Consider the following 25,903-nt stretch of genomic DNA (forward strand, 5'->3'; position numbering starts at 1 on the left):
ATGTCTTCATTCTGCAGAGTAGTCATGGCATGCTGGCATTTTTTTTGGGATGCATAAAGTTCGTGTGTTTTCCCCTTTTGGGCTGCAGTTTAGGGGCCATGGTGACGGAATAAGATAAACTCTAAATATCCAGAAATGATCATTTTCTACAAATCTTTTCAAAACATCTCAACAGCCTCAGCGTGGTTTCCTGATCAATAACTAAAGAACTCGAGCATCAGATTTTTTATTAGTTGGATTGTTCAGTAGTTTGATAGGTTTCATTTATATTGCCACATTCTCTTCAGTAAGATCAAAAGCTTTTCTGCACTTTGAACTAGGAATCACTCTTCTCCTCAGGCTTCAGCTCACACTTACTGGTTGAATTTGTGGATGGTTCGTTGGTTTTATTTTAACAGATTATGCCTTTGTGTTACCATCCTTATCATGGTCTGTGATTTGGGGAAAATGCAGGTAAAACGCGATGGTTTGCTTTAACCCATTTTAAAATACGAACACTGGTGGTGAGTTTTCATGAATTTACTGCAAATGAAGATCTCTGTAATTAGCATTTTATACATGGTGCGGTATAGCACTGATTTTCAATATCCCCACCAATGAGGCATGCTGTCATTCTTTGTCCCATGAATTTCCAACCTAACTGTTCGAAAATAGCCATAGGGTGGTGTATAAACAATGACATGAACCTGCAGAGCCAAACAACCAATTTGGGTGGTATATAAGTAGTTTAAAAATAAACAAAACAATGTAACATTGGCCTTCTGTACATATTAAACAATTACATTCACCAGAGCAAATTGAGATTTTTATAAATGAGTAAACAATTTCAAAGCCCCAAGCAATCCTGTTCTGTGAAGCTACAATTATCCCTCCCAAGCTCAAATACATTTTCTACAACTCAATTTCCATCATTTCAGAAACACTCAATTCATATTTAAAAGCAAACTTCACTCCCAAATTTTCATGCATGCACCCCACCATTGAAAAAAAATGCAACATGTTCCCTACATTTAACATCGGACATTCTAAAGTTAGTATTAAATTACGTACTCCAAATCAGTGGATGGAATAATTCAAATAGATTGAATTAGCTCCTGCCTTTGAGAGTTTAAGAGAGTGCAGGTAAGAGGTGATCCAACTGTAATTTGAGCAGACACCAACATTTCAGGACGACCATTGCAAAACTGATCCCAATGACTCTTGATAATTTAAAATTAAATAAACAGCAATTGTAATATCAATACTGAATTAGAATTAAATTTTACAATAGACTAATGAAATCATTTGACAACATAAACAAGTCACTGAAAAACAGCACAATTAATGTTTTATTAGTCCACTTCTCATTTCATTCGCCTCTTGTAGCTGATAACCGGATTAGTAGGAGTATGTATCATGGTTGTATAGTTCACTGCTGGAAAGTATCCATCAACAAGTTCAAATTCATACAAACGGATTAAAGTGGACCAGATCGTCTTGATCTGTACATATGCAAAATTTTCTCCAATACAACGATGTCGACCTACGGAAAAGAAAGTTGAGGATGGTGAGGTAAAACAGACTTTCTGTACTACTCATTTACTGACCAGATGAATTGTGTTTACTTTAAAAAAAAAAAAAATCAATGGAATGTGTTTATGAAATTATCATGCAAATACCTTTAATTCTATTTAATCCTTTAAACAATTGAAGCGTTATACTAATTCTGCAGAGGGACACATACAAAATAGTATTTACAGTTAGACACAAAATGCTGGAGTAACTCAGTGGGTCAGGCAACATCCCTGGAGAATATGCATAGGCAACATTTTCGGTCGGAATCCTACTTCAGATCCAGGGACACTGATTTACTTCAGCATTTTGTGATTGTCTTTGGTATAAACCTCCATCTGCAGTTCCTTGTTATAGCAGTTACAGTTAGATGTGTTTGAAAATATATAGAGAGCAGCCACCAATAATAATTCCAAATATCAGCAATATAGATTATTGGGGAAATATTGTTGGGTTTTATTCCAAGGAAAACATTTCCAGAGACAAGATATAAGTTTATAAACAAAGCAAATTGTTCACAAGGGATTTCATTGTGTTAAGTGATACAATTTTTTTTTTAAGTAGCACATTAAAAAGTTACCAGAGGAATTTGCATAAAGTTCTTCCAAAAGAGAATCTAAGTTTGAGTACAGTGAAAGGTTGTTTAAAATCACATTTGAAAATAGTGGCAGTCACTTGCCTCCTCAAACCAACCCTGATCATGGCTGATCCACCTCCAGTCTTTTGTGTGTCAGTTCCACATAGCTCTCAATTCCCAAACCTTTTCAAAAATTACTTCTTTAAATATCCACAACCCTGGCACCATCATCAAGAATAAATTCCACGTGCCTTTTTCAAATGACTGTCCCTAATCTTGGCAATTTTGCCCTCTTGGTCAAGTTCTCCCTCTAGTGGAAGCATTAACTTCAGCCCTAGCATACATCATAAGGATCTTGCACGTTTCAATAAGATAACCCTCATTCTTTCAATCTCCAAAATATTTAGATCACATTTCTTTAGCTACTCACAAGCCTCTCATTCCAAGCATTAGCCTAGGGAGTCCCTTTGGATTGCCTCCAACGCCACTGTGTCCTTTCTTCAATAAAATGACCAGATTGTATACAGTACTCCGGTCGTGGCCTCACAACAAGAACCCTGTATAATGGTAACAGTACTCCAGTTTTTCTAAACTCCAACCCTCTTGCAATAAAGATCAATATGCTATTTGCCTTTCTACCTGATTGCACAAGACACCTCGATCCACCCCTATCTTGCTCATCTGAATCTTTTTCCGGTTTTGATAAATGCCTTTACATTTTTTTTTAAGTACCCAAAGTGCGCTTTCCCACATTAAATTCCATTTGCCAGGTTATCTGTATATCTTGCTGCAGCCACCTAAAATCATTGCAACATGCCTCTCACTGATGTTCATGTCACCAGCAAACCTGGATATTTTACACTCTCTCTTCCAAGTCATTAATATAGCTAGCAAATAATTGAGGGCCAAGAGCTGTTACTTGGGACATTTCCAGAGTTGCATCCTTGCAGCCTGCAAAAGACCCATTTATTCAGATTATCTTCCATACAACAACCAGTTTTCCATCCATGCTAACATATTTCCCTTAATACCTTGAGCTGTGTTGCTCTTTGGAAGGTCTAAACAGGGCAAGAAATACGTAGTAAATGTGAAGCCCATGAGGGTGTTGCAGAACAGTGATCTGTGAGTGCTGGTGCATGGTTCCCCAAAACTGGCGAGTCAGGTGACGGTGCAGTAAAGGTGGAGCTTGTCATTGTCGCCTTCATTGGGTAGGGTACTGAGAACAAATGTTGGGACTCATGATGCAGTTGTGCAAGAGGCCCAGGGAGCCGTTGGTGCGAGGGGAGGAGTACCTGCGCTGTAAGTATAAAATACATCGCGGGACTTGCTTTCACAGAGGCCCAGGGAGCCGTTGGTGTGAGGGGAGGAGTTCCTGCGCTGTAAGTATAAAATACATTGCGGGACTTGCGTTCACAGAGGCCCAGGGACCTGACACCAAAATCGGCAACGTTCCAGAGAAGGAGTCTGGTGGAAGCCTCTGATTGGTGGAAGAGGACCAGAGGAAGCAGCTGATTGGGTGCAACCCCGGGTTTACATTTTTACATTTCTGCCTTCAGGTTAAGGATTCTGGGAGTTAAGTGTACAGTATTTATTAGTAACGTTTAAAGGATAAAGTTTTGTGTTTTTTAATATTTAATATAGAGTTAATTTGGGAGTAAGCTATGTCAGTGGAGATTGGCCCCGTGGTTTGCTCAGCCTGCAACATGTGGGAGATCAGGGATATGGTCGGTGTCCCTGGTGACTACGTGTGCAGGAAGTGTGTACAGCCGCAGCTCCTGGCAGACCGCATTGAACGGTTGGAGCTGCGGTTGGATTCATACTGGAGCATCCACGATGCTGAGAAAGTCGTGGATAGCACATGCAGTGAGTTGGTCACACCGCAGGTAAAAGGTAAGAGGACAGAATGGGAACAGGTAGCCAATAGCCAGCATAGCAGTCCGCAGGTAGTGCAGGAGTCCCCTGCGGTCATCTCCCTCCTAAACAGATATACCATTTTGGAAACTGTTGAGGGAGATGGCTCATCAGGGGAATGCAGCAGCAGCCAAGTTCATGGCACCATGGGTGGCTCTGCAGCACATGAGGGGGGGAAAAGAGTGGAAGGGCAATAGTAATAGGGGATTCAATTGTCAGGGGAATAGATAGGCGTTTCTGCGGCCGCAAACGAGACTCCAGGATGGTATGTTGCCTCCCTGGTGCAAGGGTCAGGGATGTCACTGAACGGCTGCAGAACATTCTGGAGGGGGAGGGTGAACAGCCAGTTGTCGTGGTGCATATTGGCACCAACGATATAGGTAAAAAAAGGGATGAGGTCCTACAAGATGAATTTAGGGAGCTAGGAGATAAACTTAAAAGTAGGACCTCAAAGGTAATAATCTCTGGATTACTACCAGTACCACGGGCCAGTCAGAGTAGAAATAGGAGGATATTGCAGATGAATACGTGGCTTGAAAAATGGTGCAAGGGGGAGGGATTCAAATTTTTAGGGCATTGGAACCAGTTCAGGGGGAGGTGGGACCAGTACAAACAGGACAGTCTGCACCTGGACTGGAATGGACCCAATGTCCTTGGGGGGGGTGTTTGCTAGTGCTGTCGGGGAGGATTTAAACTAATGTGGCAGGGGGATGGGTACAAGAGCAGAGGGGCAGGGGGGTGTAAAATGAGGGTGAGGGTAGAAGCAATAGGTAGCAAGGTGAAAAGTAAAAGTGGCAGGCAGACAAAACCAGGGGTAAAATCAAAAAGGGCCTGACTTTGTCAACATAATTGGATATAAAGGCAGAAGAGCGTTGTAAAAACAAGCCTGAAGGCTTTGTGTCTCAATGCAACCCGGAGTTTCTCCATCCTCGTAATAAGATGTGGATGACTTTCTCCAGCTTTTTTGTGTACCTTCGATTCTGCAGCATCTGCAGCCATTAATGATTATGATATAGTTGGGATCACGGAGACATGGCTCCAGGGTGACCAAGGCTGGGAGCTGAACATCCAGGGATATTCAATATTCAGGAGGGATAGAGAGAAAGGAAAAGGAGGTGGGGTAGCGTTGCTGGTTAGAGAGGAGATTAACGCAATGGAAAGGAAGGACATTAGTTTGGAGGATGTGGAATCGGTATGGGTAGAGCTGCGAAACACTAAGGGGCAGAAAACGCTGGTGGGTGTTGTGTACAGGCCACCTAACAGTAGTAGTGAAGTTGGAGATGGTATCAAACAGGAAATTAGAAATGCGTGCGACAAAGGCAAAACAGTTATAATGGGTGACCAATCTACATATAGATTGGGCGAATCAAATTGGCAGGGGTGCCGAGGAAGAGGATTTCTTGGAATGTATGCGGGATAGTTATCTAAATCAACATGTAGAGGAACCAACAAGAAAGCAGGCTATTTTAGACTGGGTATTGAGTAATGAGGAAGGGTTAGTTAGCAGTCTTGTTGTGCGTGCCCCCTTGGGCAAGAGTGACCATAATATGGTTGAGTTCTTCATTAGGATGGAGAGTGACATTGTTAATTCAGAAACAATGGTTCTGAACTGAAAGAAAGGTAACTTTAAGGGTATGAGACGTGAATTGGCCAAGATTGACTGGCAATTAATTCTAAAAGGGTTGACGGTGGATATGCAATGGAAGACATTTAAAGACTGCATGGATGAACTACAAAAATTGTTCATCCCAGTTTGGCAAAATAATAAATCAGGGAAGGTAGTGCATCCGTGGATAACAAGGGAAATCAGGGATAGTATCAAAGCGAAGGATGATGCGTACAAATTAGCCAGAAAAAGCAGCATACCAGAGGACTGGGAGAAATTCAGAGACCAGCAGAGGAGGACAAAGAGCTTAATTAGGAAAGGAAAAATAGATTATGAAAGAAAACTGGCAGGGAACATGAAAACTGACTGCAAACGTTTTTATAGATATGTGAAAAGAAAGAGATTAGTTAAAATAAATGTAGGTCCCTTGCAGTCAGAAACAGGTGAGTTGATCATGGGGAACAAGGATATGGCAGACCAATTGAATAACTACTTTGGTTCCGTCTTCACTAAGAAAGACATAAATTATCTGCCGGAAATAGCAGGGGACCGCGGGTCAAAGGAGTTGGAGGAATTGAGTGAAATCCAGGTTAGTTGAGAAGTGGTGTTGGGTAAATTGAATGGATTAAAGGCCGATAAATCCCCAGGGCCAGATAGGATGCATCCCAGAGTACTTAAGGAAGTAGCTCCAGAAATAGTGGATGCATTAGTAATAATCTTTCAAAACTTTTTAGATTCTGGAGTAGTTCCTGAGGATTGGCGGGTAGCAAATGTAACCCCACTTTTTAAGAAGGGAGGGAGAGAGAAAACGGGGAATTACAGACCAGTTAGTCTAACATCGGTAGTGGGGAAACTGTTAGAGTCAGTTATTAAAGATGGGATAGCAGCACATTTGGAAAGTGGTGAAATCATTGGACAAAGTCAGCATGGATTTACGAAAGGTAAATCATGTCTGACGAATCTGATAGAATTTTTCGAGGATGTAACTAGTAGCGTGGATAGGGGAGAACCAGTGGATGTGGTGTATCTGGACTTCCAGAAGGCTTTCGACAAGGTCCCACATAAGAGAGTAGTGTACAAACTTAAAGCACACGGCATTGGGGGTTCAGTATTGATGTGGATAGAGAACTGGCTGGCAAACAGGAAGCAAAGAGTAGGAGTAAACGGGTCCTTTTCACAATGGCGGGCAGTGACTAGTGGGGTACCGCAAGGCTCAGTGCTGGGACCCCAGCTATTTACAATATATATTAATATATTATATATTGTATATTGTAATATATATTATATTAATGATTTGGAGGAGGGAATTGAATGCAACATCTCCAAGTTTGCGGATGACACTAAGCTGGGGGGCAGTGTTAGCTGTGAGGAGGATGCTAGGAGACTGCAAGGTGAATTGGATAGGCTGGGTAAGTGGGCAAATGTTTGGCAGATGCAGTATAATGTGGATAAATGTGAGGTTATCAATTTTGGTGGCAAAAACAGGAAAGCAAACTTTTATCTAAATGGTGGCCGATTAGGAAAAGGGGAGATGCAGCGAGACCTGGGTGTCATGGTACACCAGTCATTGAAAGTAGGCATGCAGGTGCAGCAGGCAGTGAAGAAAGCGAATGGTATGTTAGCTTTCATAGCAAAAGGATTTGAGTATAGGAGCAGGGAGGTTCTACTGCAGTTGTACAGGGTCTTGGTGAGACCACACCTGGAGTATTACGTACAGTTTTGGTCTCCAAATCTGAGGAAGGACATTATTGCCATAGAGGGAGTGCAGTGAAGGTTCATCAGACTGATTCCTGGGATGTCAGGACTGTCTTATGAAGAAAGACTGGATAGACTTGGTTTACTCTCTAGAATTTAGGAGATTGAGAGGGGGGGATCCTATAGAAACTTACAAAATTCTTAAGGGGTTGGACAGGCTAGATGCAGGAAGATTGTTCCCGATGTTGGGGAAGTCCAGGACAAGGGGTCACAGCTTAAGGATAAGGGGGAAATCCTTTAAAACCGAATGAGAAAAACTTTTTTCACACAGAGAGTGGTGAATCTCTGGAACTCTCTGCCACAGAAGGTAGTTGAGGCCAGTTCATTGGCTATATCTAAGAGGGAGATAGATGTGTCCCTTGTGGCTAAGGGGATCAGGGGGTATGGAGAGAAGGCAGGTACGGGATACTGAGTTGGATGATCAGCCATGATCATATTGAATGGCGGTGCAGGCTCGAAGGGCCGAATGGCCCACTCCTGCACCTAATTTCTATGTTTCTAAGTCATTGGTGTGACCACACTCTGAGTGGTGTGTGCAGTTTTGGTTGCCCAGCTATTGGAATTATGTCATTCAGTTGGAAACAGTACAAAAGAGATTCACCAGCATGTTACCTTGGCTTGTAAGCTTAGGGAGAGGTTGGAAAGACTGGTACTTTTTTCATTTGGAGACTAGGAGGCTGAAGGGTGACCTTATTGATGCGCAACAGTCATGAGGGGCATGGATAAAGTGAATGCTCCAATGTTTTCCCAGGATAGAGGATTCTAAAAACTAGAGAGCATAGGCCTTTGGTAAGAAGGGAGAGGGAAAGAGGACCTAGGAGTCAACTTTTTTCATTCAGAAGGTAGTTTGTATCTGGAATGATCTGCCAGGAAAAGCTTTTGAGGTAGATACTGTGATGACTTAAAAGACATTTCCTCAGATATGGAGCTAGGATTGGTCGACATGTATAAGTTGGGCTGAAGGGCCTGTTTTCAGACTGTGCAGCTGTATGATTTTGTGATAGCCTTCTGTGGCACCACATCACATACTTTATGGAAATCTTAATGGACTATATATATAGGTCCCTCCTTCACTCTCCTTGTTACATCCTCAAATGAACTCTTGCAATTTTTCCTAATCGGATGTATCTTTCATAAATAGCTTACATTCAGTAAAGGTAAGGATATGAAAGATCTCTAAATACTACGGTAATCATGGAATGAGGTCAATGCAAGACATGACCGTATTGAATAGCAGATCAGACATAAAGACCAACTCTTCTAAAACAGCCCTGTGGCCCACATTACCCCCCCCCCCCTTATTCTAATTCCAACTGTCAGCTCCCAGCCCCTATCTGGTCTCTCCCCAGAGCCAAAGATCTCCATCCTTCTATACTCCTCCAGTGCAATCACATCCTAGAACTGCACACCAACAATGGCCTAATGTCTGTTTAATATCATTGTTTCACAATGAACGAACCTGCTCTTATTTTCCAAATGTAGGCCAGTAATCTATATACCTTACCTCACTGCCAGACTGCTTTCACAAACCTTTGTACATATTCACAAATCCCTGAGCATCTCACTTCCTTGGGCCCCACCCAGGATGTATATTCAGCTTTATTCATATGTATCACCTCAATTTTCAGGATTAAATTCCTTCTGATGTTTTTTTGCCCATTTCATCAGCCAATTAATATTCTTAAGAAGCCAAAGACTACCCTCCTCCCAGGCCTTCAGCTGTTTCTGTTCATGTTCAGACAGAAGGGAGGTGGATGAGCAATTGATGAAGAAAAAGGGATGGGCTTAATAGTTTTCCTGCTCCCATGCCGATTGTGATTCAGGATCAGTAATCGACTGTGTGATGTCACCTGTACCCAAAGTGTCATAGAAACTGGGGAGGCTTGTTCGTAAAAGCTTTTCTGATAAAACAAGACCTACCTGCACCGAAAGGTACAAACGCAAATTTTTGCTGGCCTGCTGGGTTATCTTGGAGATAGCGATCCGGGTTGAAATCAAATCTTTCATCCCAAGTGTCTTTAAGTCTATGGTTGACGGTAGGAGAAACACAAACTTGATGGCCAGGAGGAATAGTATAGCCAGCAACAGTCTGTAGGAGGAACAGAAGTCATTGTTACAGATATTAGAAAGTTCTCCCATTGTGCTCTTAAAATGTATTGAACATGCTAATAGTGAACAGAACCTGGGGCAATTTTGTTCTCCATGTACCACTATTGTTGCTTAAATTATCTAAGAGCAGAAATAACAATTTTTTTAAATTACTAGACTAAGTGGGACCCTTTGGGTCCCAGTCACACGGGAGGTTTGATCCCCCAAAGCAACCCATTCCCCAATGCGATATTCCACCACTCACCCCTTCCCTCAACGCAACCAGTTTCCCCAATGCATTATTCCACCACTCACCCATAGCCCCCAACTGCGCAGGCGCGGATGACTGGTGTGGGGGAGGGGTTGTGTGGGTGGTGGGGGGGGGGTGGGGCAGGGAGGCAGAGGGGGGGGGAAGGGGGTTGTGGGGGGGGAAGGGGGGGGGGGGGGGGGGGGAGAGAGCTCGGAGGAAATTCGGAGGTTGTTTGCGGTATCACAGGGGAGGGGGGCAAGAGCCAGCCAGGGGGACCAAAGGGGATGGGACTGGAGAGGACTCACAGCGGTCGCTGGACTGCTGGTTGCTCACCGCCGAGATCAGATTCTCCGCTTTTCGTTTGCCCACATTTCCCCGGCCGGGCCGTTTCCAGTCCCTCAGAAAATTGTGTCCGGTTGGAAACCTCCGCCAGCCATCTACCACTCCAGTAAAGACGCGATGGCGCAGGAAGGGGCAGACCGTCCCGCGGAGTTACAGGAGCAGGAGAGGAGATCAATCTGCGCACGCGCAATTTTTAAGATTTTTAAACCACCGATCGGAATGAAGCTTGGTGCAATCACAGCGCAGGAGGACAGTGAGTTAGCTGGCGAAAAATTGTAGCTCTATCGCGTAAAGTTTTTGCGCAAATAGAATGACCGCCCAACCGGAAGATACAAGATCAGAGCTTTAGTTATGTACTAGACCAAGTGCAGACTCGTTGGGTCTGCTCCCCCAATGGTGGATCCCCCAACCCAATATTCCACCATGCACCCGTCTCCTCCAACGGAACTGAAGCCGTTCCCAAATGTAAGATTGCAGCACTCCCCTGCCTCCCTCAGCAGTGGATTGAAAAAAAAATCCAATTTCACCTCCCCTGCCTGCTGCAGCAGTTTCAGTTGCAATACCAATTGGCCCTCCCCCTCCTGTTGAAGCACTTGCTGTGATATCCCATTGAGATGAAAAGTTCAGAGTGTTCCTGTCTTGCAACTTTGTTTTGAAGTGTGTTGGAAGCTGATAGGAAGGAGCAGCGAATCAAAAGGCAGAAAGGCAGCCGGACGCCAGGCGGCAGCCACACAGTTTTAATATATAATCGATAGATTGCTGTGGAGATCAGCAATGGGAATAAAAATTGTTCGCACCTGTTTATGCATTAACTTTGCATTACTACATTTAAATAGTGCTCTGGCACAAAAGGAACTCATCAGTGAAAAATTAAAAGCTGTGTTATCATCAGGTTACCATATTCCATAAACTCACAATGGGATTTTTAAAGCCCAGAATTGATATTAAATACAATTATTTCCTCAGATTCTGATGTACCTGTGGAGTTCTGGCCATTCTCATCATTGTCATTATTGGAGGACGGAGCCTCAGAGTTTCCTTCAAGCAGCGATCCAACAAAGTCATGTCCTTCAGCTGCAAGAAAATCAAAAATAAGATTGATGCTGACTTGACATTAACCACAAATGAACCTATCCTAAATCATCCCTAGGCCATTATATTCTTTTGCTTTCAGAAAATTCATATTTAAAATAATAAGGCTTTTTGTACACTAGCCTTCATTAGTAAGGGCTTTGAGTATAGAAGTTGGGATGTTTTATTGCAGTTATACAAAACGTTGGTGAGGCCTTGCTTGGAGTATTGTTTTCGGTTTAGCAAAGATGCCATTAAGCTGAAAAGAATGCAGAAAAGAATTACGAAGATATTGCCGGGCCTCGGAGAGGACTGAGTTAGAAACATAGAAAATAGGTGCAGGAGTTGGCCATTCGGCCCTTCGAGCCTGCATTGCCATTCAATATGATCATGGCTGATCATCCAACTCGGTATCCTGTACCTGCCTTCTCTCCATACCCCCTGATCCATTTAGCCACAAGGGCCACATCTAACTCCCTCTTAAATATAGCTAATGAACTGGACTCAACTACCTTCTGTGGCAGAGAATTCCAGATAGTCACCACTCTCTGTGCGAAAAACAAATTGAGCAGTTGTAGGGGAGAGGTTAAGACTTTATTCCTTGGAACTCGTAGACTTGAGGTGTAATCTAATAGAGACGTATAAAATGATGGGGAACAGAGATAGGGCGATTGTGAGCCTTTTTCCAGGGTTGAGGAATCAAATACTGAGGGGCATAGAGTTAAGGTGTGAGGGGCACGATTTAAAAGGAACCCAAGGAGTAACTTTTTTTCACACGGCCCAACCCATTCAATGCCAACCATTGATCACCCATTCACATTAGTTCTGTTATCCCACTTTTGCATGTAAATGGATCAAGCTGCCAGAGTAAGTGGTTGTGGCAGGTACAATAAAAACATGTGAAAGATATTTGTGTTTGTATATGGATAGGAAAGGTTTAGAGGGATATGGGTCAAACGGAGGCAAATGGGACTAGCTCAAGTGGGCATTTGGTTGTCATGGATGAGTTGGCCCAAAGGACGTGTTTGTGCTGGATAACTCACTGATTAAAAATACCCTTGTAACATGTCTAATATCGATAGCAAAAAAAAAAATGAAATGATTCAATTTATTGTCATTGTCAGTGTACAGTACAGAGACAACGAAATGCATTTTTAGCATCTCCCTTGAAAGGGAGACACAGGGCGTCGCGGTGTGCCCGCGCCTGCCGCCGTAACATTCCATTACAGGCAAATGTGGGTGAAGTGTCTTGCCCAAGGACACAACGACAGTATGCACTCCAAGCGGGATTTGAACCGGCTACCCTCCGGTCGCCAGCCGAACTCTTAGCCCATTGTGCTATCTGTCGTCCATCTAGCAGTATTGGTGCCACTGATTATGGGGGGACAATAATCAGAAAACACCAATGCATTAGGAACAATACAAATCAGACACTGAGCACTGAAAAGTGCTTAAAATGAAAGATAATTTTTTTTAATCATGATGGTTGGTTTGAATAGAAACACAAATGGGAGAAAAACTATTTAGCTCCATCACACAAATTGAGCAGGCAACTAAGTAACATTACTTTTTCTTTGGTCACAAGTACATACCAGCTGCTAAAATATCAGCAAGTGATCCTATAGTGTGCATACCAAGTTATTTGGACCAAATTTGTTGATCTGGGGTTTGTAGAAGGGAAATAATCTAAGTTAACAGTATTTAAAAATGTATGGCATAATTAATGGTAGATCCAGATCAACAATTCCAATACCATCTTTGTGATGGGCTTTGTACCAGACCCCAAGTACACTCCAGATGCACAAATATTATTGAGTGAATGACACACAAAGAGCATGTACTAGATTTAACAGCATAACTGCTAAGCAAATATGGTTTACAAAGCTTTCACCTTTTTGCAGTTTAAATCGGGTATTTACCAGATCATAGTGGAGCAGGGGCAGGTCTTTTCCAGCCACAGCTTTCTGCTCTGCATAGCAACGCTCTTGCAGCTCTTTATTTTTAGCCAAGAAAAATCCCATCCAGGCACTGGTAGTGGAGGATGTATGCTGGCCTGCCAACAGCAGCCCAATAAGCATGCCTGCAATTTGATCGTCAGTCAGAGGTGTTCCATCCCTACCGAAAATATACATATAAAAATAAGTAGTTTACAACAAAAAAAAGACTAATATCTGAAGCTGGGCATCATTCTGTAAAGGTAGTAAAATGGAACGGGAGTGTTCACAGCTTCGTCTTCTAAACGGATAACATGCTTCGTTGCTGAAATTAGGTTAGAGCATGGATAGCAGGTTCCCTTCCCTGAGGACATCAGTGAACCAGGTTAGCACTGGTGGTTACATGGCTATGTTAACCGAGAATAGCTTTTTTTTTAATTCCAACTTTTTATCCACATCTCATTCGTGTTTATGGCATGAATGGGCAATGAATTTATTCCAATGCATCTTAGGAATGGTTCACATATCTGATTTGAAAAAGGAAGAATATATTTGAAAAAATATATACTTATTTACTTAGAAATAATCCAAGTCTATCAACCATTTATATTATAAATCCATTTCATGATATTAATCCCAATTGAGAATTTTGGACTGTATCCTCGAAACACAAGTGGATTCTATTGATTCATTGTGACAACATTTAACTACATCACTACAAGCTAATACAAAAAAGAAAATGCAAAATCCTTTCAACTTAATTTGGCTTTATATATGTTAATGTTATGATTTTAATCACAAGAATAAATGGGAAACAATGAAAAAAATGTTGTTTTATTTCAGAATAAGCTGAAGACTTACTTGTAGCTAGAATCCAGTAAGGTCTGCAAGATGTCATCTTCTTTTGTACTTGACTCCCTCCGTTTCTTAATTACATCATAAAATATATTCTTGATCTTTCTGTGTGCTTTATCCCGTCGCCTATCCAAAAATAAAGAGGTATTTTGAAACAACTCTTGATGACGTTTGTGTATGAAGGAAGTCTAAACTATTTATCGAGACACAAAGAAATGCCAGGGGAGAGACAACGAATTGCCAGTAACAAGCATGGGATGGAAAAGAAAATGCGCAAAAAATTGGCATTAATCTAGAACAGTCCAATTCACGAGTACAGATATATTTCAAAATTCAGTTAGATAAATAGTATTATTGTACTTGTATATTGTCTCGTTTAACATCCAAAACCAGTTTCTTCTCCCTCTCATGAAGGCATTGTTAGCTTACTAGGAAGCAGTTCTCCAAACTAGAGAAATTGCCACCCCCCCACCTCAATCCCTATATCACAAACACTAATAAAGCATTCAAAACTACAGACTGCACTTTGTAACAGAAACAGTTGCAAATGTTTATGTTCTTGTATTCAGGGTTTCTCCATTTGTGATGCAGGTGTTAGTCCTGCTGCTTCAGGGGCCCAAGTTTCATCCTGAAAATAAATTAACCTACAAACCCATATGTCTTCGGAGTGTGGGAGGAAACCAAAGTTCTCATAGAAAACACACGGGGTCATGGGGAGAACATACATAAAGCACCCGTACTCAGAATCGAACCCGGGTGCCTGGCGCTGTAAAGCAACAACTCTACCACTGCGCCACAATGCCACCCGCGATGGCACTGATGGGATCGCTGTACATTGAACTGACATGGGCTCAATGGGACAAATAACCTCCTGTGTAATAGTAAAAAGTCAAATACAACTTAGAAGGCCAATGATATGCATCATTTTTAACCTCAACATAAGCAATTTTATGAGCGTTTATGACCAATTTTCTGGGGTAACACTTGATGTTAAATGTTGTCCAGTGCACATTTCAGTATCACAATGCTGGACTCTTAAAGGGTGCACGTAATTGACATTCATACACAACAGAAGGTGGTGATCGAATACCCTCCAAAAGACAAAGTGCTGAAATATCTCAGCAGTTCAGGCAGCATGTCTGGATATGGATATGTAATATTTATGGATATGTAATATTTTGGGTCGGGACCCTTCTTCAGACTAACCTCACTAGGTTGATTAACTAATTTCTGTCAGAAGTAGACCAGAATAACAAGATGTTTTCTGATTGCAATCCTCAAATTGGTCATGTGTAACGTCAGAGTGATATTAGTATAATTGGATGTTTATATAAAGATTACATTTAAAATGCAAAGAATAATTCTAAGAACTTTACCATTTAAGATACCGGAATTCAGTAAATATTTTCAACAGTATTCCAACCCAGATAATTATTATTTGATACATGGGTTTTCAAAATAGTATGATTGATCACTTCATTTAATACCTGAAACTGGGAAGAGGTAACCAGCTAGGAAGAAGCCACGCAGCATGTGTAAAACCACCATCAAGGTCAGCATACAGCTGAGCAACTTTCTCATTGAGCAGGTTTCGAATCTCTTTACCATGTAAGCAACGGCTGGCTGTTAAAATGATCAGCTCCGAGAGGGCGTCAAACAAATCTGAAAATAAATAAATTTGAAGTAATTCATGGTGAGCTTTAAATAGCTTCAGAATACTAATATTTTATGCAAATAAATTATATCCCCAATGTAGAGTGTAAACAGATTCACTTGGTCTGGATTCAATTCTCTTCATAACCTCAACATTTACAGGCCTTTTATACAAATAAACGCATTCAAATTTATAAAGGCCCTGCAATTTTAATTGCTACAGAAATTTAAAAAGATTGACAATGTATCAATTTGTGAACGTTTGAAAATACAGTACATCCATATCTATCTATTATCAATTATATACTTAAAAATCTGATCTTGGATGTGTATTTATTTGTGTGTGTGTGATATTCCTGTGCGTTTCACATCTCTTTGAAAACACGACACTCTAACGGTGACATTTTTACATATTCCAATAGAGATTTACGCTGTGAAGTCAAAAATCGCCTTATCTGAACATTTCATGCATTATTTCTCAATGATGAGAAGGTAGCCCTCGCGGCCATTACTCTCTCAGGGAAACCTGCCCCGGGCGCAGCGAGTGAAGTCACGCCCCTCCATCCCTCCCGCTGCAAACCGAACGCGCTGCCAGTCGCACAGCTCTGAAGGCCTTTGAAAAAACCGTGCGAGCAGGCAAGCGAGCTTTGAAAAAACCTTGCGACCCCCCCTCCCCCTCTCCCCCCTTTCTCTCCCCCACATCCTCCCTCCTCTCTCTCTCTCTCCCTCCCTCTATCTCCCCCCTGCCCTCCCCCACCCTTCCTCCCCTAAACCCACTTCCCCCCTTCCCTCACCCTCCCTTCTCACCGCCTTCCTTTTCTCCCTCACAGCCCGCCTCTCCCCATCTCTCTCCTCCATCTCTCTCCCCCCTCACACCCACCCCCCCCTCCTCTCCCCTCTGTCTCTGCCTCTCTCACTGTCTCTCCCCATTCTCTCTCTGCCCTCACTCTCTACTCCCCTCCTCCCTCTCTAGATGCGCCTGCGAGTTGGGGGCTATGCGTCAGTGAAAAATTTACATATTCCGATAGAGATTTATGCTGTGAAGTCAAAAATCGCCTTATCTGAAAATTTCATGCATCATTTCTCGAGTTATTTATGAAAATGTTTACAAATCTGAAATGACTGAAAACAAACGAGATGGTCTCGCTGATGACGTCACAATGGCTCTGCTCCGCGCGGCCTGCTGCGCTATGCTCCACGCACAGCGAGTGGCAACACACCACTCCCCCAACTCGAGTCGCAGTCCGCCTGCCGGCTCAGTATTCGCCCACCCGCTCAGCGTCTGCGATGACGTCACAATGGCTCTGCGTGAGGCCCTCGCTCGCGCCTGGTGGGGAGGCTGCTGCCGTGGGCCGAGCCCAGCTTGACGCCCGCCCACCCTCGCCTCGCTCAGGGTCCTCGCTCGTGGCCTCCCTCGAGTACACGTCCGCCCGCAGCCCCCCTCGGGTCGACGATCACCCGCCACATCGCTCGGGGTCCTCGGATGCCTGCCCCGTCCTCGCCCGATGCCTGGTTGGGAGGCTGCTGCTCTACGAACTGGGTAGGTGCTGCCTCTACCCCCTCCAGCCCTTCCCCCTCCCTCTCTACCCTTTCCCCCTCCCGCTCCCCCCCTTAATGTGTAGGGATCGCTGGTTGGTGCGGTTTCGATGTGCTGAAGGGCCGTTTCCGCACTGTATCTCTAAACCAAACTAAACACGGGGAATTTTGCAAAGATGACGAAATATCCAAATACTTACTTCTGACTCCACTGTCACCCCAACGTTTAAAATACTCATGGGTTTCCTCTTCAATCAAAGGGATATGCTGTTTAAATTGTGCAATGTTCAGACCAGTTTTGAGCATCTTCTTTTGTTCCAAAAAAATCTTGACAAATATAAAAACAACTTATATTTACAAGAAACATTTTTGAAAATGCAAACAATAAAAGCATTCAATGCTTACAAGAAACATTTCAATGGATTGAAGAAATATTTTTGAAATATTTTTCTCGTCAGGGTAACTTGTAATCATTCAAAACTGATAGTACCACATAAATACTGGCAACTCACAGGTAGTTTTTTTTTTAATGTTGTGCATCAGTCTGCACTAATCCCTGGACAGACCCTTCCAAAGTGTTTTACAAATCAGTCTGTGCTGATGTTTTAACTCACACAGGAGGCAGGTCAAATGCAAAACATTCATTTAATGAATGGAAACACATGAAACTAGATGCTGGAATCTTGACCAAAACACAAAGTGCTGGAGTAACTCAGCACGTTAGGATGGGAATGGACAGAATACATTTCGGGTTAGGACCCTTCATCAGTGAATGCCAAATGGCTAACCATGATTGAGTTATGCTTATGTTTTGGCTGTGGGCACTGAAATATCCACAGCAGAGGGGAAAAACATTCTCAGACCAGGCACATTATAAAAGATTACAGACAAAGAATGGCATCAACAGCCTTTTGCTACCATGTTTTGTTAATCAGTTGGATATGCTTGCATCCTATTTCCCCTCATATTCCATCGTCTTATCAAATGGCTTTGAGGTCCATATATACCCTGTGGTTACTGCTTGACCGGCCATGTTTTTCCAGCATTTTTTCTCTCGTTTTATCATATATATATATATGCAAATTGGAATACAAGTAACATTTAAACTTGACAAACATACAAGAAATAAATTAACTCTAGAGATTTTCTTTTTTTTAAGAGATACAGCATTGAAAACTGTACAGCTCACCGAGGCCATAATATATGTATCAAAGTTAATCATTCAATTTTAGAAATAATTCCAAAATGTGCATTCATATGCTCCATTCTAAAACTGGATCTTTCTGATATTCAAGTAAATATAGGACATGGATAATATATTCATTCTTATGTTTGATTATGTTTCAATTTACTTAATCGCCCAGGGATTAAAACAATCTTAATTCCTTAGAAGACTTAGAAAGTTCGGCATATCCCCAACAACTCATCAATTTCTACAGATGCGCCGTAGAAAGCATTTTATCTAGATGCATCACAGCATGATTTGGCAACAGCTCCATCCAAGACTGCACTAAATTGCAGAGAATTGTGGAGACAGCCCAGACAATCACACAAATCGACCTCCCTTCCATTGACTCCATTTATACTTCACACTGCCTCAGCAAGGTCACCAGCATAATCTCAAATGAGTTGCACCCTGGCCACTTCCTCTTTTCCCCTCTCCCATCGGGCAAAAGGTATCGGAGTGTGAGAACGCACACCTCCAGATTCAGGGACAGTTTCTTCCCAGCTGTTATCAGGCAACTGAACCATCCTGCCACAACTGGAGAGCAGTCCTGAACTACTAACTACCTCATTGGAGACCCTTGGCTTATCTTTGATCAGACTTTACTGACTTTATCTTGCACTAAATGTTATTCACATTATTCCCTTTATCATGTTTCCAAACACTGGATGGCTCGAATGCAATCATGTACATCTTTCCGCTGACTGGTTAGCACGCAACAAAACATTTTCCCTGTACCTTGATACACGCGACTATAAACTAAACTCCTCAATCTCATGCTGCATGTATTATCACTGAAAGATTAAGTAATCTATGCAATTTAAAAAAAATTAGGATTAACAAAACAGGACAAGTCATCCAGTTCAATTTTTAAAAATGATCCGTTGTATTGTAATTATTTCAGAGAACTCAATGTCAGAATTTGACATTTTAATTACTGGAATTCATGAATTTAGCACAAATTGTAGCATATTTTGTCCATTTCGAACTTTTCTTCCTTTTAGAAAAGTCTTTTGAATGAACTTGGACAAGGTGTAGGCACCAATCTGATAATTGAGCAATTTTGTTTTATCGAGTCCATCAGAAAAACTAAAAATACGATCAGCATCTTAGTCATAGAGTCATACAACATGGAAACAGGCCCTTCGGCCCAGATTGCCCATGCCGTTCAAAGTTCAAGTTCAAGTGAGTTTATTGTCATGTGTCCCTGTATAGGACAATGAAATTCTTGCTTTGCTTAAGCACACAGAAAATAGTAGGCAATTACTACAAAACAGATAAATATGTCCATATACCATGATATAAATATATACACACATGAATAAATAAACTGGTAAAGTGCAAATAACAGAAAGTGGTTATTTATAATCAGAGTTTTGCCCCAAAGCGCCCCATCTACACTTATCTACCTGCCCAGGTTTGACCATATCCCTCTAAATCTTTCCTGTCCATGTATCTGTCTAAATGCCTTCCAGAGACGCCGCAAGCGGCAGAGGCCTTCCAGAGGTGCCGCAGCTGCCGCTGAGAAGACGAGGCCGGAGCCTTGCGGGCTGGCGGTGGACACTCGAGGGCCGGCGGTGGAACTTCGCGGGCTGGGCCTCGTGGGTCAGAGCGCGGACCTCGCAAGTTGATGAAGCCCGTGGCCATTGGTGCCTCAGACCTCGCAGCTGGGGCCTGGGTCGGCGCCACAGAGAGGTTCCGGCAGCATCATTGGAGGTCAATAGACAATAGGTGCAGGAGTAGGCCATTTGGCCCTTCAAGCCAGCACCGCCATTCAATGTGATCAAGGCTGATCATCCACAATCAGTACCCCGTTCCTGCTTTCTCTCCATATCCCCTGACTCCGCTATCTTTAAGAGCCCTATCCAGCTCTCTTGAATATTTCATGTTCATTACACTATTTCAATCTTCAGCAGTTTACTCTCTGGTAGTTATTTCTTTACTTTCATAAACCATCACAAATGAATTAGAGATGAAAGAGAACTGAAATGAACTAATTAAAGGTTGTGGTTTGATATTCAATGATGGGAATAGCATCACATTTCTGTCCAACAGGTAAATTATACATACAGGGTTCGGAATATCATAAGCAACTCCTTTGCCAAAAACTGGTGTAGTAAGCTTGGAATAAACATCCTCCGCATTCAAGTCCTCATTTTTACTGTTGAAGAGCAAAGCCGCAGAGTCACTCCCCAGCAAATACGTAAATGTCTTCCCAACCATTGTAAAGCTAAACACAGGACCATACTGTTCAAAACAAAATAGAGAGAATAATTTGAAATGGAAAAAACACAAATGAATTTACTTTAATTTATCTATTATTTTTCAAAAAGCATATCTTTGAATCAGAGAGGATTTTTGATATGCCTGCAGAATATTTCAAAATCAAGAATTTTTTTTGTTTTAATGTCAGAAGAATGAACAGTAGAAATAGTGATAACTTGAAACTTTGCAGTTAGATTAGGTGGCTTAGGAGCAGAAAGATATTTAACACTTACTTTAAAATATGCATTTTCTAAAAAATCAATCGGATTTCTTCCAAAAGCGATTGCGTGTCCAAAGAATGGAATATTAGAATGAATGTATGGCGGGTACTTCTGGAATGAAAAACATATTGATAACTTAGCAAACTGGTATATTGATTCAAAGAAACACATTGAACATAAACACTAGCCAATTCACCCCCTCCATCCATATCTATCAAATACACCAATTAATCAGGAAGACATTAAAAAATTGGCCTCTATAGCAGGGTTTGGAGGTCAAAAGTAGGTAGCTTTTGATCAAGCTTTATATGACACTGGTGAGACTTCACTCATAATGCTGTTTACTGTTTGGTCTCTATGTTTAAAGAATTATATATTTCCATTGGACACCGTGCAATTTCATTCAATACGGTTATAAAGGAAGTGGTAGGCATATGAAAGAAGATTGAGCTGGTGTCATCTATATTCACCGATAGTGATCCGATGGAAACATAAGAGACCCTGTCCACTACACCAATTTTAGTGTCATTGGCAAACCCACTAACAATGTCAACAACACCTTATTCAAATTTTAATACAGATGGCAAACAACAAAGGACAGAGCACCAATCCCTGTGATACACCACAGGTCACAGGCCTCCAGTCTGAGTAACACCCTCGGTCTTCTTCCACTAGGCCAATATTTATTTTATCCACTTGGTTATCTCACCCTGGATCCCATGTGATCTAATCTTTCAGGCTAACCTAATCCGCAAAACCTTGTCTAAGACCGTGCTAAATTTCACCCAGACCTGTCCAGCTAAGGGCCTGTCCCACTTACGCGACTTTTTCGGCGACTGCCGGCAACTGTCATAGATCGCCGAAAATTTTCAACATGTTGAAAATTTAGCAGCAACCAGAAAGACGCTACGAATCTTTGGAGACCTCTCACAACCTCTCACCAGAGGGTCGCCTGTATGGTCGTGAGAGGTCTCCAAAGAGTCGTAGCACTTTCTGGTCAGCGCTGAATTTTCAACATGTTGAAAATTTTCGGCGACTTATGACGGCGCCGGCAGTCGCCGAAAAGGTCGTGTAAGTGGGACAGGCCCTTTACTCCAGCATTTTGTGTCTACATTTGTCGAGCTATTTTGTTGGCAACAACAATCCATCTAATTTTCGATTTGACAGTAACCATTACCGCAAAGGTTATGAGGCGCTGGCACAGAATGGTAACAGTATGGACGACAGGAAACTATGAATTATATTTGCCTCCATTTTTACCACTGTCAGACCCTAACCACATGCTGTGTAAACGTTTCCTCATGTCACATTGTTTTCTTTGCAACATCACTTAATTCTATGCATTCTGGGTCTTGGCCTCTTCCAATTGGAATATTTTCTCTCTGTCCACATTGAGGAATGATTATAAATATCGGTCTGAAGAAGGATCTCGACCCGAAACTTCATCCATTCCTTCTCTCCAGAGATGCTGCAAGTCCCGCTGAGTTACTCCAGCTTTTTGTGTAATCTTCAGTTTAAACAGCATCTGCAGTTCCTTCCTACACATAAATATGTCAGATTGCCTCCCAACATCTCTTACAGGAAGACTAAGCACAGCTTCTTCAAAATATCACGCAGATTATGATTTACAAATTAAACAATTTGGTATTTCAAGACAGCCTCGAATAAGGAATTTTAATTACCAAAATACAAATAAGAGTGACTGTAAATCTGAATGAATACCGGGTTGGTGGCACTAGCAGCAGTGGTTGCCTCGCTAACAATCTGTCTGTCTTTTCTTCTTTTTTGTTATTTTTAGTACGTGTTAAATGTATGTTTTAGTGTTCCTTGGTTTGTTTTATGTGGGGGGGGGGGGTTTAGGGGAAACTTTTTTTCCATCTCTTACCTCAACGGAGATGCGATTTTTTTCTGTATCATATCTCCATCCCCACAGCGGCCTAACATCGTGGAGTTGGCGGCCTTTCCTGTAGACCGTCCTGGCACTCCAAGCCGTGAGACTACAGGGCGTTAACATCGTGGAGCTTGCGATCCCTTTGCCGGGGATCGATGCTCCAACCACTGGGCCTATGGACTTTAACATCGTGAAGCCTGCGGTCTCTGGTAAGAAGAGGCCGACTCAGGAGCTCCATGCCGCGGAGAGTTTCAACCGCCTCAACACGGGAATTTCGATCACCCCGACGGGGGGTTTCGATCGTCGGCAGGGGGGCTTTGATCGACCGGACTGCAGATGGTTCAACTGATTCGACCGCGGGAGAACAAGAGGAAGAAGATTGAACTTTATTGCCTTCCATCACAGTGAGGAATGTGGAATCCACTGCGGTGGATGTTTACGTTAACTTTTATGTGGTTGTGTGTCTTGTTGCTTTTCACTTAGTATGGTGCGTATGCTAACTCAAATTTCACTGTACCTTAAATGTACATGTGACAATAAACTGACCACGAGACCTTAAAACTTTGAACACTGCACCATGATTTAATTAGTTGAGATAAATGAATAAGAGTTAGGAAACCCAACCATTGCTTCCAGCACAAGCTATTCAGTCAAAACTGCATGACTTTTAACTTCCTCAGTTCAGGGCAACTGGGAATGGGCAATAGATGCCAAGACTACCAGCGACGTCGACATCCTGTAAATTATTAATTAAAAAAGTTAATAACTATTTCCAAAATAGAAAGATGCTAGGTTCTGATACATACCATGTCCGGATTTGTTGAATGTTTTAAGGTCATTTTGGAGAAATACGCCAGACCCAAGATAAAAACTGAAGTAACCAGCACGGTGGACGTCAAGCTGCCTTCCACCACCTTTTCCACGGCATTTCCCAGGATGGACGAGCCAGTCTCCAGCAGCTGTGACATCATGATCAGCACCGGCTCAGATTCGCAAACTGCAATGCCGGGAAGACTCTGCTCTGGAAAACGCAATTTGGTGGCTAAAAAATATTTGCACCGTTGCTTCTGCAAATGTTAAAAATAAAAATGTTAAGCGTAGTCATGTACCAGAGATATACATTGCAACCTCCAGCAATAAGAGCGGGTCCCTGCAGAGTGCGGCGATCTGCAGCGAGGAGGCGGGGTTGGGCTGCAGAGTGGAGCAGCTCCCATTGGCTGCCCGCCGCTCTACTGATGTCTGCCTATATGATGTCACAAAGCAACCCGGGAGTGGCGAGGTTCCAGCCAGCGACGGCTGCTCCTCCCCCCGCCCCGCCCCGCCCACTCCCCCTGAACGAAGCAAGTTCGAACCCCGCAGAGGGAGACGGGTCGGAATAAAACCACAAAAACATAACAGCCAGCAAGCTAGAAGTGCAAAAATACAACTGTAGATTCTGGAAATCTTAAGTAAGATTTCTTGTTTGTTTGAAAGCATTTTTTTTTGCTTGGAAATAGCTAGCAGGTCAGACAGCCTCTGTGTGTGTGTGTGTGTGTGTGTGTGTGTGTGTGTGGTGGGGGGGGGGGTGCAACTGTAAATGTTTCATTGGAATAAGAAAGGTCAGGACGGCGACGGCTTGTTAATTCAGGAGAAGATGCAATAAAAGGAGATGTATGAGAACAGAGTGAACAGATCCATGTCACAAAGCATCTCAGGAGTGGCGAAGCTCCCGCCCTCTCATCTCTGCTACAAAAGCAAGTTTAACCCCCCCAGACGGAGCCAGGAATATAACCATGAAGGCAACCGGGACCCGGCGTGGGGTGACAGCTGTGAGGGACAAAGGGGCACCCGGTGTGGGGGCACTCGTTTAGGATCCTCTACCCGGGGGATACGTCTGTTTGTTTGTTTATACCGGTGAAGGCGCTGTGCACATGCAGCCAGTCAACAGTCGCTTATCCTTTTCTTTTTGTCCCACTTTTAATTTCAAGTTATCGTGTACCCTGTGTGTTGTGACTGCTGGCAGACCAATTTCCCTCCGGGAATGAATAACGTTTTATCATATCGTAAATAGCTGGCAACCTGAAAGTGAGAAATAAAACCGAAGATTATGGAAATCAAGAGTCAAGAGTGTTTTATTGTCATATGTCCCAGATAGAACAATGAAATCCTTACTTGCTGCAGCACAACAGAATATGTAAACATAGTACACTAAAAATATATATAATAAACGAGAATAAATCTCCGACCTGCGCGAGATAACCACTGATGACGTGTTTGCGCAGTAATCAACTAGAACCCCAAAAAATGTTGTGTGTATGGAGTCAAGTCAATTCAAGTCACATTTATTTATATAGCACATTTAAAAAACAACTCTCGTTGGCCAAAGTGCTTTACATTTGTTATAAGAATAATATTGTTGTAAGCACAACAAAACAAACTACATACATATATACATGTAGCCCTCACTCAGAGGACGTCAGGAAAGGCTTGGGAGTATAGATAAGTCTTTAGTCTTGACTTAAATGAGTCGATGGAGGGGGCAGTTCTGATGGGAAAGGGGATGCTGTTCCACAGTCTAGGGGCTGCAACCGCAAAGGCACGGTCGCCCCTGAGCTTATGCCTAGACCGTGGGATATTCAGCAACCCCAAGTCAGCCGATCCAGTTTGACGGTGGATATGCAATGGAAGACATTTAAAGACTGCATGGATGAACTACAAAAATTGTTCATCCCAGTTTGGCAAAAGAATAAATCAGGGAAGGTAATACATCCGTGGATAACAAGGGAAATCAGGGATAGTATCAAAGCGAAGGATGATGCGTACAAATTAGCCAGAAAAAGCAGCATAACGGAGGACTGGGAGAAATTCAGAGACCAGCCGAGGAGGACAAAGAGCTTAATTAGGACTGGAAAAATAGATTATGAAAGAAAACTGGCAGGGAACATAAAAACTGACTGCAAAAGTTTTTATAGATATGTGAAAAGAAAGAGATTAGTTAAAACAAATGTAGGTCCCTTGCAGTCAGAAGCAGGTGAGTTGATCATGGGGAACAAGGATATGGCGGACCAATTGAATAACTAATTTGTTTCCGTCTTCACTAAGGAAGACATAAATAATTTGCCGGAAATAGCAGGGGACCGCGGGTCAAAGGAGTTGGAGGAATCGAGTGAAATCATGGTTAGCCGGGAAGTGG

At 42.6% G+C, this 25,903-nt stretch overlaps 1 protein-coding gene across 2 annotated transcripts; it reads right to left on the reverse strand.

Moving 5' to 3' along the window:
- Nucleotides 1–504: 504 nt before the first annotated feature.
- LOC129709571 (lanosterol 14-alpha demethylase) lies at nucleotides 505–23,911 on the reverse strand. Of its 2 annotated transcripts, XM_055656024.1 has the most exons (10): nucleotides 23,538–23,910; nucleotides 20,853–20,951; nucleotides 20,425–20,601; nucleotides 17,330–17,456; nucleotides 15,428–15,602; nucleotides 13,947–14,066; nucleotides 13,071–13,266; nucleotides 11,059–11,154; nucleotides 9,321–9,489; nucleotides 505–1,522 (listed from the first exon to the last, which is right to left on the reverse strand). In XM_055656024.1, the coding sequence occupies exons 1-10, from the start codon at nucleotides 23,700–23,702 to the stop codon at nucleotides 1,344–1,346; spliced, it is 1,503 nt and encodes a 500-aa protein (XP_055511999.1). In that variant the 5' UTR covers nucleotides 23,703–23,910; the 3' UTR covers nucleotides 505–1,343. The 2 variants fall into 2 exon arrangements, with proteins under 2 accessions (XP_055511999.1, XP_055512005.1); XM_055656030.1 differs by lacking the exon at nucleotides 20,425–20,601 and having other exon boundaries at nucleotides 23,538–23,911.
- Nucleotides 23,912–25,903: the final 1,992 nt, after the last annotated feature.

Source organism: Leucoraja erinacea, chromosome 2 (genome assembly GCF_028641065.1).
Source record: "Leucoraja erinacea ecotype New England chromosome 2, Leri_hhj_1, whole genome shotgun sequence".
Classification (NCBI taxonomy): Eukaryota; Metazoa; Chordata; class Chondrichthyes; order Rajiformes; family Rajidae; genus Leucoraja; species Leucoraja erinaceus.

What these genes read in the sequence shown, in the direction of transcription:
- LOC129709571 (XM_055656024.1), bottom strand. Translation starts at nt 23,702, where the DNA reads ATGATGTCACAGCTGCTGGAGACTGGCTCGTCCATCCTGGGAAATGCC. An exon ending in GAATGGCCAGAACTCCACAG is followed by an intron (nt 9,490 to 11,058) that starts GTACATCAGAAT and finishes TTCCTCCTACAG; the next exon opens with ACTGTTGCTGGCTATACTAT. An exon ending in GTTTGTACCTTTCGGTGCAG is followed by an intron (nt 1,523 to 9,320) that starts GTAGGTCTTGTT and finishes TCTTTTCCGTAG; the next exon opens with GTCGACATCGTTGTATTGGA.